General features: G+C 42.9%; 1 protein-coding gene across 1 annotated transcript in view; it reads right to left on the bottom strand.

The window, feature by feature from the left end:
- Positions 1-1,061: 1,061 nt before the first annotated feature.
- Positions 1,062-13,591, bottom strand: part of ccdc141 (coiled-coil domain containing 141) — a 45,218-nt gene continuing 32,688 nt past the window's right edge. The window contains exons 21-28 of the mRNA XM_035956537.2: positions 13,373-13,556; positions 12,529-12,641; positions 12,039-12,164; positions 10,918-11,057; positions 10,172-10,394; positions 9,339-9,625; positions 5,476-6,699; positions 1,062-3,234 (exon numbers count right to left, since the gene is read on the bottom strand). Coding sequence (XP_035812430.2) covers positions 3,027-3,234; positions 5,476-6,699; positions 9,339-9,625; positions 10,172-10,394; positions 10,918-11,057; positions 12,039-12,164; positions 12,529-12,641; positions 13,373-13,556 — 2,505 coding nt within the window. The 3' untranslated portion in view covers positions 1,062-3,026. The remainder of the gene's footprint in view (positions 3,235-5,475; positions 6,700-9,338; positions 9,626-10,171; positions 10,395-10,917; positions 11,058-12,038; positions 12,165-12,528; positions 12,642-13,372; positions 13,557-13,591) is intronic.

The following is a 13,591-nucleotide window of genomic DNA, read 5'->3' as shown; positions in this document are numbered from 1 at the left end:
CACTCCAGCCCAGTAGGTGGTGGTAAATAACCTAAAGTCTGTTTGTAGCCATGAAGAAGAAGCACAGGAAGCACTGAGTGAAGTCAGGTACTGGTGAACAGTGAAGGAAGACCAGATTGAGCTTGTTGGGCAGAAAGTTTCCTTTTAAAAATCTTCCCGATGGCAGCTTGGATAAAAGCCTGGTTGTGTGCAAATTGTACAACAAAGAGTTTTCTGATCACTGCAGCACTTCAAGCCGATTACACAATATATCAGACCCAGAAAAGATGAAAGCAGAATGAATCTGTGGATTTTCAACTTTCTGAAGCTCCTTGAACTACTTATGCTGATTTTATGTGCCATACAGTGGAAAAAAACAACTAAATTCAGGCTTTAAGTCATCAAAATCACTTTTTTCTATATGTCCCATTTTCCTTTTTTTAAAATAAATTTTAAATTATAAACACGTATATGTCTATTCATTGATTCAACTGTCAACCACAATTTTATTTGAATTGAAAAACTTCACTTATTGTGTCAAATATTGCTATTTGACAAAACTGTAATTAATTGCGATTAATTAATTACAACACCTGTAATGAATTGGATTAATTAACTTTAACAAATTGATCTAATTAATTACAGGCTTGTCCTCCGAAGGGGGGCCCGACAAAAAAATTGAGAAGCACTGTTCTACAACAGTGGTTCCCAACCTGCGGTCCAGAGATCTGAGGGGGGGGCGAAGCTTTGTCTGCTCTGAGGCTGTGATGTTATACAAAATAGATTTTTACATTCTGGATAAAATCAGAGTAACAGACTCACTGTGTCATCACAAGTCTACCTATTAAACATTTTTAAAACACATTTATTTGGTCTTTCTTCAAAAATCCTTTGCTGCTTCGATGGCCACACCTCCTTGACCTTTCAACTTCTCTCCACACTTTCTTCAGGTCGGCTCCTAGTTCATCCAGATTCATTAGTTTGTGTGCAGTTAGAAAATTACTGACGGAAACGGTGTCTGAAAAACGCAGAACAGGTGAAGATTCATCAGTACCTTAAAAACTCCGGCTACACCTCGAGAGTTACCTTAAATTTGGTTTTATTAAAGGACAAGACAGAATTATGTTATTTGTGGTGAAATGCTCGTAAATGACAGCATGAAGCCAGCGAATTACGGAGACGTCAGGAAACAAAACACAGTTTGTAAAGTCGGAAAGATATTCACTAATTCGGACTTCCGGCATCAATAACTCATTAAATATACGTTGTCTAAACATAAACAATGCCTCTTTCCCATCGTTGTAAGCTAGACAATGTGCTACAAGCCCAGTTTAATCAAAAGTAGCTGCAGAAATAACACTGATGTCTATGAGCAGCCGGTTGTGCAACGAGTGAACAGGAACCGTCTGCAAAATGCAAAACCGCTGCAACAGCAAAGAGACACAAATGCAGCCAGCAACTGACTCCTGCTGATCATACTACAACTCTTGGTTTGATATTACATTTTTTTTCATAATTTTAAGGATTTTTTTTATGGTTAAAAAAAAAAATCAATAACTTAACTCTTATGCATTGTAGTGTCACTAAATTTACTGCAGCCATAAACTCTCTCCTCCTCGTCAGAGTACAACTCTTGGTTTGATATAAAATATTATATTTTTCATAATTTTAGGGAATTTTCTATTAGTAATACAATTCATTAACTTCCCTCTTATGTATTGTAGTGTACTTATGGGGGGGGGTTCATCCTATGGGGGGGCTCTAAGCCAAACAGGTTGGGAACCACTGTTCTAGATGATGATCTAGAGCAAGAAGATGTAGAGCTGGATGATCTAGAGCTGGATGATCTAGAGCAGTGATTCTGAACCATAGGATGGGCCGCGAGCGCCAACTACTGGGCCGCGAAAAATTTTCACTTCTGCACTTGTGGGCCACGAGGGCCACGGGACCGCAATGCAGCTCCCCACCACTTGGTGGCAAGTGAAGCATCATTCAGTTGTTGAACACGCTCCAATAAACAGGAACAGAAGAAGCCAGCAGCAAAGTTTTGACAGAAGTTATGAAGTTTTTAAAACGAAAAAATGAAGATGAAATTGATGCCACCCCCTCCTCAAAGGCGAAATTTGTGCGGAAGAACAACCCTGACTTTATTAAGTTCAGCTTTGTGAAGGGAGGTAGCAAGGCAGAGCCGAGAGCCCAGTGTGTTGAGTGTGGCCACAACTAAGATTAAAGCTCGAAACAGATTCAGAGCATCACTGGAGGCTACCCTGAGAGTGAGCCTTTCCCCCATTCCACCCAGACTAGATCTGATCATGTCTGAGAAGCAGGCCCAACTGTCTCATTAAGAGGTCAACATAGAATGGGAGTTGTTGCATGTTTAAAAAAATGGACTCTTGTGACTGTTGTTAATGTTCATTTGTCACAAATTTGTAGTTTGCAGAGAATGTTTGTAGAGTTTGTATAGAATTTTAGAGGGTTTTTTTGGAGCAAAGAAATGAAGACTGCTAAATTGTCAAATTTGTCAGCAGGTTATAAGTCAATATTTTCAATTGCACTTTATGTAAATTTTATTTACATTTAATTTTAAACGTTTATTATTTTGAATGTATTTATTTTATTACCACAGAGTTTTATTTATCAGAATTTCTCTTCAGTTTTTTGAGTATCTAAATCAAAATATGTTTGGATTTCAGATTTTTTAAATTTTTTGTTAATATGCTTGGCTTGAGCCTTTATATTTGTTCTTGTTGCAACTTGATTTGTTCTAATTGCTTACTTGTTCTGTGTTGTATGTGCAGGTTTACATACATGATATAAAGAAATGTCTTTGAGATGATCACAGTGTATCATATCATTTATTTTACAAGGTTTTAGCTTGTTAAACTGTAAGTGGACTTGTTTTAGTTATTGAATACAATTCAAACTCAGACTCGGATCAACTGTAATGAAAATGTTCATATTAAAATGGGCCCCGGATCACTTCGTACTGGGAAAATTGGGCCTAGAGGTCAAAAAGGTTAAGAACCACTGATCTAGAGCAGGATAATCTACAGCAGGATGAAGTAGAGCAGCCACATCAGAACACACAGAGTCCCAAACCAGGCGTCCACACTCATGATGTCAAACACCTCGTCCACCAACCACAGTTCACCGCTGCTGTGACGAGCGTCTGGAGCCTCGACCAGGATGAGGTCCGGGTCCTCGACCAGGAGGAGGTCCGGGTCCTGGCGGGGCGACGCCCCTCCATCTCTCCACCTAATGACCATGATGACAGTCAGACCGGTCAGCCGACTGAAAGCTCCTCCTGTTATTAAAACATCCACGTCGTGTTGGTTTGTGTCCACAGAGAGGTTTTAGGTGATGGATCTACGACCATAACCAGTGATTGACAGGAGCTCCTACTGTGGCTCCGCCCTCCTAATGCTGGCTGCACCTGATTGGACAATCCCTTCACCCGAGCTCTCTCTGCTGCTGGGTTTCAGACTTTGGTTAAAAACAGTTTGTTGAACTTGTTTCTAAAAACATCTGTTGAATCTTAACCCTCGTGTCGTCCTGCGGGTCAAATTGACCCATTTTAAAGTTTGTAAATGTGGAGAAAAAAAAATCCCAGTGAGACTCCTAATGTCCACATTTTCAACATTTTTAGGAAATCTTTGAACATTTTTTGGTGGAAAAAAAGAAATGCTAAAAATGTTTCTTTAAGAAGTTTTACTGATATATATGTAATCACCAGATATTTTTAGGATTTTTTTTGGAAGATTTTTACTCATTTTTTGAAAATAAGAATTTTCTTGCCAAATTTCGGGGATTTTGTTAAAACAAAACTTTTAAGGGAAACTTTTAAGGAATTGTTGGAATTTTCTTCCTGAAGGTTTTGCAAATTTTCAGAAATTTGGGGAATTTTTTTGTTCAATTTTTGGATTTTTTTTCAGACAAGAAAACAATATTTTTGGATGCCTGTAAGTGGGGACATCAGGAGGGTTAAAATACTCATTTTAAAGCTTCTGAGGAGTTTTTAGAGGACGAAAAGCAGTAGAGACTTTATTAAAATGAGGAGCAGCTTCACCTCGTCTCCCACAATGCACTGTAGGGCCGCTCACACAGACAATGAATAGAAATGCTGAATAACAGAACCTGTGGACACGAACCATCAAACTGTCCCCTAACAAACCTACAGAATGTCCATCAGCACATATTAACCGTCTTATTCTAGATCTGTAGATGATTTAGTCCTTCTGTTGTGCTTCAACGCTTCCTGTTCAGTGTGACGTGCAGATTTTACTCTGATTGTAGCGACTCGAACAAAGAATATCCTGCAAAGCATCAACAAATATACACTCAGAAAACTGAATGTGCTACCTGCAAACAGAACGTTCTGGGCAGCGATGCCACAGAAGGAGTTTTATTCCCACAGAGAGCAGAGTTCATTAATCTGGGTAAACATCTTTACACCTGCATCAACAGGAGTCTCTGTGATGTTCTAACAGAACCACAGCTGGATGTTAGAATCCAAACATCCAGATGAAACCTGCTGGCTGAATGGTGATGGAGCTGCGTCACCCCGACAACCAGCAGGAGCAGAGAGACGGTAACCACGGTGACAGTCCACAGTGTGTCCTGCTTCAGGCTCCTCCCTCCTGAACACATCTGAAGTCATGAGGTGGCAAACTGTGATTGATCGGGAGCCAGCGTGGAGTCTGTTGTCGATAATCAGCTGATGTGAACGCAGTGCCACTTTCAGGCCAGAGCAGCTTCAGTCTCTTTACATAGTAACCATGGTAACAGGGTCGGGGTGGATGTGATGTAATGTTTCATTACAAAGCCAGCATGAGTCAGTGTTTAACATGTGATCCGTTCCATCAGGAAAATTAAAGTTCAGCTTAAAATCAAGATGCTTCAGCAAATTCACTTCATTCTACATCTCATTTAAAAAACTGACAAAAACGAAGCATTTGCTTGAACCAGATTCAGTAAAAACAAAAAATTATTCACTTCACTCAGCACAACTAACTCACATGACTGACTCAGCTGTGATGAACAGTGAAGAAGAGTTTTCAGGTGAAGTACAGGCAGAGATGAGTCGAGGATGAAAGCTAATTTAAAACATATTTAGTTAGATATCTCTATGGATCTTTCATGTTGTCCAGTGCTGTAACACCTGTGGACACTTGGAAACATGTCGGACTTGATGATTCCAGGATTTTACATTTTTGCAAAATAAATAATCAAAGAAATGTTTTTTTTTCTTTCCTGTTCATTCTAACTGCTGACAGAAGACATCTCTGAGTTCTCTCCTTCATGGTGTTGTGGTTCCTCAGAGCTGCAGGACTTTAGAGGAACCACAGTGAGCTAAAATGGACGCCTACAACCTCGAGTTTAGAGGGTTAATGCAGGTAACTGTGATCTGGCTGTAGAGCTCATGTTAATGCAGGTGTAAAGGAGCTTGATGCTGAGCTGTGGAGTGTGTTACTGTGGAGCTGGTTGTATGCTACCCACCAGGTGAGCCTGGGCTCCAGGTGTCCCGTCACCTCCACCTCCAGCGTCACCGGAGAGCCCTCCATGATGGTGGCTCTGGACAGGGGCCTGGTGAAGCAGGGACGTCCAGAACGAGAGTCTTTTCCCTGTGGAAGAGACTCTGCCTGAGGAGGGGCAGGAAGGGGGGGGCCCTGGATCTGAGGAGTGAGCTGGATCTCCTCTTTGATGGCCATGGGCAGACAGATGTCTGGGTCCTGGTCTGGAGTTAGTAGATGGGATGGAGAGGATGGGGGAGGGACATGCGGGTTAGCCAGGTCCTGAGGAGGAGCACCAGGCCGGGTGAAACTGCTGGGAGGTATGCCAGGGAAATGCACACACTGCTGAGTACAGGTGCAGGTCAGGGACTCATGGATGGAGGAGACCGTGTGATGGTAGCTAAATGTGTCATTGCTGATGCCGACTGGGCCAGCGGCTTGGTCCTGAGGCCTGCTGCTTGGTGGGACAATGAACGGACAGGACTGACTGCAAACTGTCTGTTGGGTGGCGGTGGAGGACGTGTTCAGGACATCCAGGTCAGACCGAGGAGGACTGTAGGGGATTGATGAGCAGCTGCTGTCCTTAGGCCTGGTTAACTGACTATCTGAAGGGAAGGAGAGGGGGTGAACGGTCTGCTGAGTTACTGAACTGGTTCTGGTTCTGCTGACACCTTCTCTTTGGGCCCTGGTTTCCCTCTCAGTTTGGGAGGAACTGTGATGGAGGATCCATTCTGTCCCAGTGCTGTTTTCACAGAGAAAAGTGGTGGGTTGAGGGGTGCATGTGTGAAGCTTGATGTTGTCACTGTGAAGGAATGAGTCTGGATCAGCCCTGGGAGTGGAATCTGCCTGTGGAGTGGGATCTGCCTGTGGAGTGGAATCTGCCTGTGGAGTGGGATCTGCCAGAGGAGTGGGATCTGCCTGTGGAGTGGGATCTGCCTGTGGAGTGGGATCTGCCTGTGGAGTGGGATCGGCCAGAGGAGTGGGAGAAGGACTCCTTTCAGCAACAGCATGGTCTTGGTCTTGGTCTGTAGTGCTGCTCTCCTGGACTGATCCAGAGGGGGTGTTTGGTTCAGGGCTGCCTTGGGAGAGATGGGCCCTCAGGAGAGTGTTAGTGGTGATGGTCTCTGTGGTTCTCAGGATGCTGCACACAGTGCTGCTTAGGGAGTTTGGATCAGGAACTGTCTGAACCCAGCCGGACTCTGATCTGGACCTGAAACACACAGTAGTAACAACATCAGTCTGAACGGTGGACTGGTGGAACCTGATACCCACAAACTGGCATTTCTAGAGTTTGAAAGGACCAAGTATCAAAACCTCAGGACTGTCAAAGTAGCAAAATTATAACAGAAACCTGCAGTAGTGATCTGTCCAATCAGATTTGAACTTAATTTCTTAAATATCAAACAAAACAAGAATTTGAGAAAGAGAAAGAAATGTCTTCTCCAATGTCAAATATTCAGTATGAATGTTATTGATTATCAGTTAATCGATTAATAATAAAACGCTTACGTAGAAATACATTACTCAATAAGCAAGAAGATGAGGAATGTGAGAAAATGTAATGTAGACCAGCTGTAGTGCCTGGTTGTTCCACCAGGGGGACCTGCTTACTGTTTAATACTGCAGAGATCAGTGGAGGTGGCAAGCAGAGAGCATTGTGGGATTTAGCTAGAAATGGGCACCATGATGAAGACTTCTGAGGAGATTAATGGCTTCCAACCAGAACTTACATTAACGAAGAGGTCTGCTAGGACTGAGATTGTAACCAAGGGGCCACAGATGTAATGTTTCAATCAGAAGGAGCTTCATCAGCTTCATCTCTGATTGTTTGATCACTTAAACTGGAACCTGTCAGTGCAGGGATGTGGCTACTTCCTGGAGAGCAGACTGGGTTGTTGAGAAACATGGAGATATGAGATCCCAGAATCAGCCACAAGGGTGAGACTCTGGCAGAATAACAGCTAAATAAGGGAACACAGTATGATAGTATAACCTGTGATTTATAAATAAATTATGCCATAACCCAAAGAATGTGTTAAAGCTAACTCAAATACCCATTTTTATAATCTTTGTTTAAGAAGTAACTAAGTCAGAACAGCAGCTCACTGTGAAAAGTGATGTTTTTATTAATATGAGGAACTGATGCTTTGTGAAATGGAAATGCTTTTAAGAGTTTTTGAGTACTACGAAATAGAGATGTTTACAGAAGAGTTTGATCACCCTGTGAAATTAAGAGATTGTTGACTTGGAGGTGAAGCGAGAAGTCGGGAGACAAGACAAACTCGGGTCACCTTAAAAGTTAATAAACTGAATATATTTTGGGGGGTTTATCGTAAGTCTGTGCGCACTGTGCAGAGATGTACAGTGTGGTGTCAGTGATTATTAGGTGCTGACATCAGCTTCTCTTGTTCCCTGACCGGAGGTCTGCTCTTAGCTGTGGATGGAACAAATACGTCAATAGAAAGTTGAGACTGGGTGAAAGGACCAAACAGTCCAAACAGGTGGTTTTAGTTCCTCAAGCAGGGAGGGGTCTTAGGATGAGTTGACGGGGGCTGGTGGAACAGTCCAGAGTGGATGGTTTTGGTTCCTCAAACATGCGGAGAGATGATGTCATTGCTCAAGTTAATTTAGTATGAGCTCATTGTGTATGTTAATTAAGTGTGCAGTTCTTGCATATGCAAAAGGTTCAGTTGTTGTATAAATTGCACTGAATCGAGACACGAATTGGGAGTCGTTGCGAGGTGGTCACTCGTTGCAATCCAGGGTAGAAATGCTCTGAGCAAAGGGGATTTTACCACGTAACTCGGACGGGGGATTCAACATGATCTGCAAAGGAATAACTGTTCTATTGGAATTATGGACTGAAGGAGTGCTCTTTCTGCACTGTTGGAGGATTACGAAAGACTGTGATCTAAAAATAACACTGACTGAAGGAACATTACTGAACTCTACTATTTCCGAGAGGAACAACACCAGAATGGATTAACAAGGTTTTTATTGGGCCAAAGAACAAAAATGGATACAAGCAGATCTAAATCTGGACCGGACCTCCTCCACCTCCTCCCTGGAGCAGAGCCCAGCGGGGCGTCGGTCTTCAGGTGAGCAGCCTGGTGTGGCCACACCGTCTGCTCTCCCCCTCCAAATTACATAGTCTGGGTGATTATTACTCTTCTTAGATGAAAGCATAGTTCCAGTTAGGAGTCATATTAGAGGATTGTTATAGAAATTAATGTTTAATTGATTGTCTGATGATTTATGGGCTATTGCTATTTCCCTGCTGAAATAATATAATAAAATGTTCATCCTGCAATTAAAGTTAACAGATTAGAAATTCTATTTATTCTTATCATGATGATGAATTAATCATATATATCTTCTCAGTTTGTAAAAAGTCAGGTTACTGTGTGCATTACATCTAAAACTGGTTCTGTCAGATTACCTAGTCGTTGGGGCCGGGGGTGGCCTTTTCTAAACTTATCCTTGGAGTTATCCATTCCTTAACCTCTAAATTTAAACCTAGCAACTTACCAAGTGCAAAATCCTTTAAGAGAAAAGCTGCCGTTAACAGACGTGACTAGTAATTAATTTGACCATTCGAAAGCGGCTACTCAGTTGAGTTAGTTATCAGAGGAAGCAGGATAGGCGTCTGGATGAAGGCAGTTAGAAGCTAGGCGAATTTTCTCGCAAACCAGCTTAAATGCTCCTCAGATCCCATCTGGGTTGTACCCTCTGGGCTGCAGGAACCAGACCCATTAGATGGAGAGCTGGTTCAGTAATTCTCTGACAGTTAATGAATTAATTTAATTAATTTAGGAGGTTACTGGCCCTAGGATTCAACAGGGTACAGACCTCATAGTGTTCTGCAGGTTGGAGGGAGGAGTTCGACCGTTCTCTGAACCGGTACCGGCCGGTTCTGACTGGTCCTGCTGGCTGCTCTGGTTGATGCTGGAGCAGAAACAGAAGCCCTCCTCCATGTCTGATTGGACCGTGTTGGATTCAGGCGTCTCTGCCAGCGGCGGAAGGGAGATGTCGTCGGGTGATGCACACTCGTACTCGTCATTGGATAGAGAATCCTCCGTCATCACTTCCTGTTGTTGGAGCTCCGCCTCTGACAGGCCTCCTGTTTCTGATGCATCCTGGGTGAAAAGAATATTGGAGTATCAGGGTGCGTTCGGTATCTGTACTTCCATACCATACAGTAAACCACAAACAGATTAAGTGTTCAGATACCATCCTGTTCATCTACATCTGGAGGATATTTCAGTTTCCCATTCTGACCCACAGTCCTCTGTTAGCTTCATCTACCAGGCTGGTTTCTGTCCTACTGGAATTATAAATCTGTTTTACATCATGTGGAATATGGTGCTCTAATAATGTACAAACGTTTTTAAATATGTGAGTGTTTTATGTTTCAGACAGTATTATGTGTAATTACTAATTTAGAAATCTATTCTAAATTAGCATCCTTAGCATCCTGCTACACATCATGTTCTCCCTTCACCTGTGTGACAGCGCAAACAGAGGGCAAAAAAAATGTCTTGATTGTCCCAATCTTTGACTAGAAAATCACCAGCATAGATGAAAATGATGCAGTGTCTGTTAAATATGTGTTCTGGAGTTTGTGGGAAATAAAAGAGGATCTGAATCAGATCCCTGAGGGACGCCATATAGTCCATACTAACCTGTATCATGTTTGGATCACATGAAGCTGCCTGCTGTCCCGCTTTCACCTGGAACTCCCTCTGGATGTCAGAGAACGACAGACCAATCACAGGTGGAGGGGGCGTGGCCTGAAGCTGTAATTGGATGGCGTGGGCCCTTCGGTTGGCGTCGGCTGAGGAGCAGGTCAGGCTGAAGGTGTGGGTGGAGCAGTAGGACTGTGTGACGTCACCCTGCAGCTGAACACTGTTAAAGACCAGAAAGTTCAGATTAACATCAGACCTCCTCTGGTTCCTCCTTTCATCATCTTTATTCAATTTCAGCTGAAGACTGAAGATGAGTCTCAGAGGTTGAATCCAGGAACTCTGATCACCAGAACTTATTAGGTTTCACTGATCCTGTAAAATGCAGCTACTGTTGGATCAGATTTTCACGGTCCCCAGAGGATGAATCCCTAACACCATTGGGACAGTTTTGTGGCGCCACCATGATGCTCACATCAGCGATTTTCAATGAAATGTCTCAACAGCTTCCTGATGAATTATGAGGAGGTTGGTTTTCCCAGGATGCAGCTGAAGTATGTGTTTGCTTTGAAGCCTCTTTACTGGTTGAACTGAGCTGGAAGTATCAGACAGTAAGAACCAGTTCAGTTCTTTAAATGTTCACAGAAGGTTCTCCAGTTCTGAGAACATAATTGTCACATTTTATTGTCATTTTGAATGATGATGCCAAAGGACAGCAGAAATCTATGAACCAATGAGAGACCAACCTGCTGTCTGAGATCTCCGTCCATCTGTTGGAGCTCCTCTGGAACCGAGCCCTCTGATTGGCTGCAGCCTTCACAGGAGCCTCTTTCCCATCATGCTCAGTGGTCAGTTCGGGGGTGTGGCCTGTTTCCTTCAGCTCATACTGGAAACAGAAAACAGCGTCTGATGATACAAAGTGTGGCCCAAACATGAGGCTCCATGTGGCCTGGAGGGGAGTTGTATGTTTGAGGACTCCTGATCACGAGACCAGACTGGAAGAAGAAACCCATAAAATCACCACCTGGACCAACCTGTGTCCAGTCAGAGGTAGGTGATGTTAAAGTCCTCACCAAAGAGTCCAAAATGACCTGAATATCAGAAACAGGTGTAGAAGGAAACATCCCGACTGAAGAACGTGCTCGTAGCTTAATAAAGTTTTATCTTAGTTTCCAGGATCAAAATAAGAAAGTTGGTAGAACTCTGGGTATCTCTGGAAATAGCTTTAACGTTCTGGCTCTGCTGAATGTACGTTCTGGTTGTTAAAAGCAGAAACAGCATCAATGTTCTCATGTTCTCATCTCATTAATAAAGCAGTTTGATTTGAGTCTTTAGGTTCTCCTCTGATAGAGTTCAGTTCTGGTTCTGTTGGTTCTGTTTCAGACAGAGAACATCAGAGATGAATCTGGTGTCAACATTAGTCTATTCTAACAAAACATGATGCAGCAGGAATGATCAGGTTTTAATTCATTCTCTAAACAGAATCTGACATGTGATTGTTTAAATGTGATTATATGAGAGGACAGTTTTAACCTCAGGGTGAATCCTGTCTCCAGATGGTCCTGGTTTCTTCTTCCATCGTCTCTAATAGTTCTGACCAACCATCTACCAACATTAAAGTTTACCCAGAATGACCTTTTTAAAGTTTCCTCCAGAAATCAAACCTTTAGATTAGCTTCACCTCCGGAACCCCTCTGAAAATATTAAATAAACTAGAATCAGCTGGTTCTGAGGAGGTGGAGGAGGAACTTCTCCAGATTTTATTTATTTTATCTGGATGACCTTCAGGCCAGTAATGTCCGGATGCAGTCAGACATCATCAAGTCTTTCTATTGAAACTATGAGTTGAGTTTGAGCTCCTTGTTACCATGTCGACCTCCTGTGTTCTCCGGTTATCACTCTGCTTCATCTCATCCTCATCATCATCGCTGTCTCTCCTCTTAGGCTCTTCTTTCTGCTCCTCTTCGTTCTTCTGATGCTTCAGACTCTCCAGCTGCAAACAGGTTCATATTAGAATAAATGGAACGAATCTGTTCTCATTGAATGAACTCAGGTCAGAATCAGTCATCAGCAGCTCAGAAGATACCAATGATCAGATGTTCAGAAGAGCTGCTGATGGTTTGGAGCTAATAAAAGTCAGTCTCACTGAAAACATCACTTTTATATTCTGGACTTGTTCTTCTATATGTCGTATTTACTGATGCATCTAAACACCATCTACTGAGCAGTAACACAGGGTTTGGTTCTGATCCGGGTTCTGATCCTTGTAAAGATGTGAGCTCAGTCTGGAGACACAGGTCCACAGAACCTCTTTAGAACATCAAGGTTGGAGTCAGATCGGATCAGAGCCAGCAGACCTTCAGTTTGGCCTCCAGTTCCATCAGCCCATCGCTCAGCTCCCTGATGGACTCCACCATCTCCGAGTGTTTGCTGACCGTCTTCTCGATGTAGCGCCGACCCTCCTCCACCCCTGAAACACATTTACGCTGAAATTAGAACACAAACAGAGATCTTCTAAGAATGTTGATGCTGCTTTAAACAGATTTCAACACAAAGAAATCAGTGAAGAACACATGAATATCCAGAGAATATGGAGGGAACAATGATGAAGATCTTCAGATTAATGAGAATTCATCACATTAATGATAGGAGTGAAGAAAAAATCAAGTCCTGTTGATTAATTTTAAACAAACAGTTCAGAGTATGACCTAAAAAATCTTTAACTCCTGGAAACAGGTTAGAACATCTGAGATCAATCTGATAAACAAACAGAGAAGCTTCAACTGGAATTTAATGTTGGAAGAAGAAGAAGAAGTCACAGGGAGACAGATCTGGAGAAATGGAGGGTTAGAAACTGTTGGAGCAGCAACATGAACCACAGTTCAGATGTTTGAAGGTTCTCAGGACGTTTCAGTAGAACTCTGGAGGAACCAGCAGCAGATCCTGACCCCCTCCTCTGGGTGGGAACCATGGTAACGAAAAAAGGTGGACCCAGAGACTCGTCAGCTAGTAGAACCAGGGAAACGTGATGTTCTCCGCTAACCAACATTAAAACATCTGGGATGTTCTGATCTCAGCTTATGTTGGATCATTTGACTTGATGAAACCTGAGGAGCTCAGAACTGAAGTTTAAAACATTCAGTTTAATGGATAGAAGCGATGACTATGCGAGCTGGAAGCTTCATAAATGTTGGAACCTACCGTGCAGTCGGACTGCCAGCTCGCTGATCTGACTGATCCTCTCTTCCTGCTGAGGAACTGTCGGCCAAACGAACTTCTCAAACTGTCGGTACAGAACCGACACAGCTTCTGTGCTGTGACACTCTGAGGAGAACTTTCCAACCCGAGCGATGGTGGCGCTGGCTTCCTCACACCAGAACTGGTACTGCAGATGGAGACAGTGCTGTTAGTTCAGCTGAA

This window comes from Amphiprion ocellaris, chromosome 11 (assembly GCF_022539595.1).
Source record: "Amphiprion ocellaris isolate individual 3 ecotype Okinawa chromosome 11, ASM2253959v1, whole genome shotgun sequence".
NCBI lineage: Eukaryota > Metazoa > Chordata > Actinopteri > Pomacentridae > Amphiprion > Amphiprion ocellaris.
The sequence above is the reverse complement of the archived record's forward strand: the minus strand, read 5'-3'. Positions and strand labels throughout refer to the sequence as shown.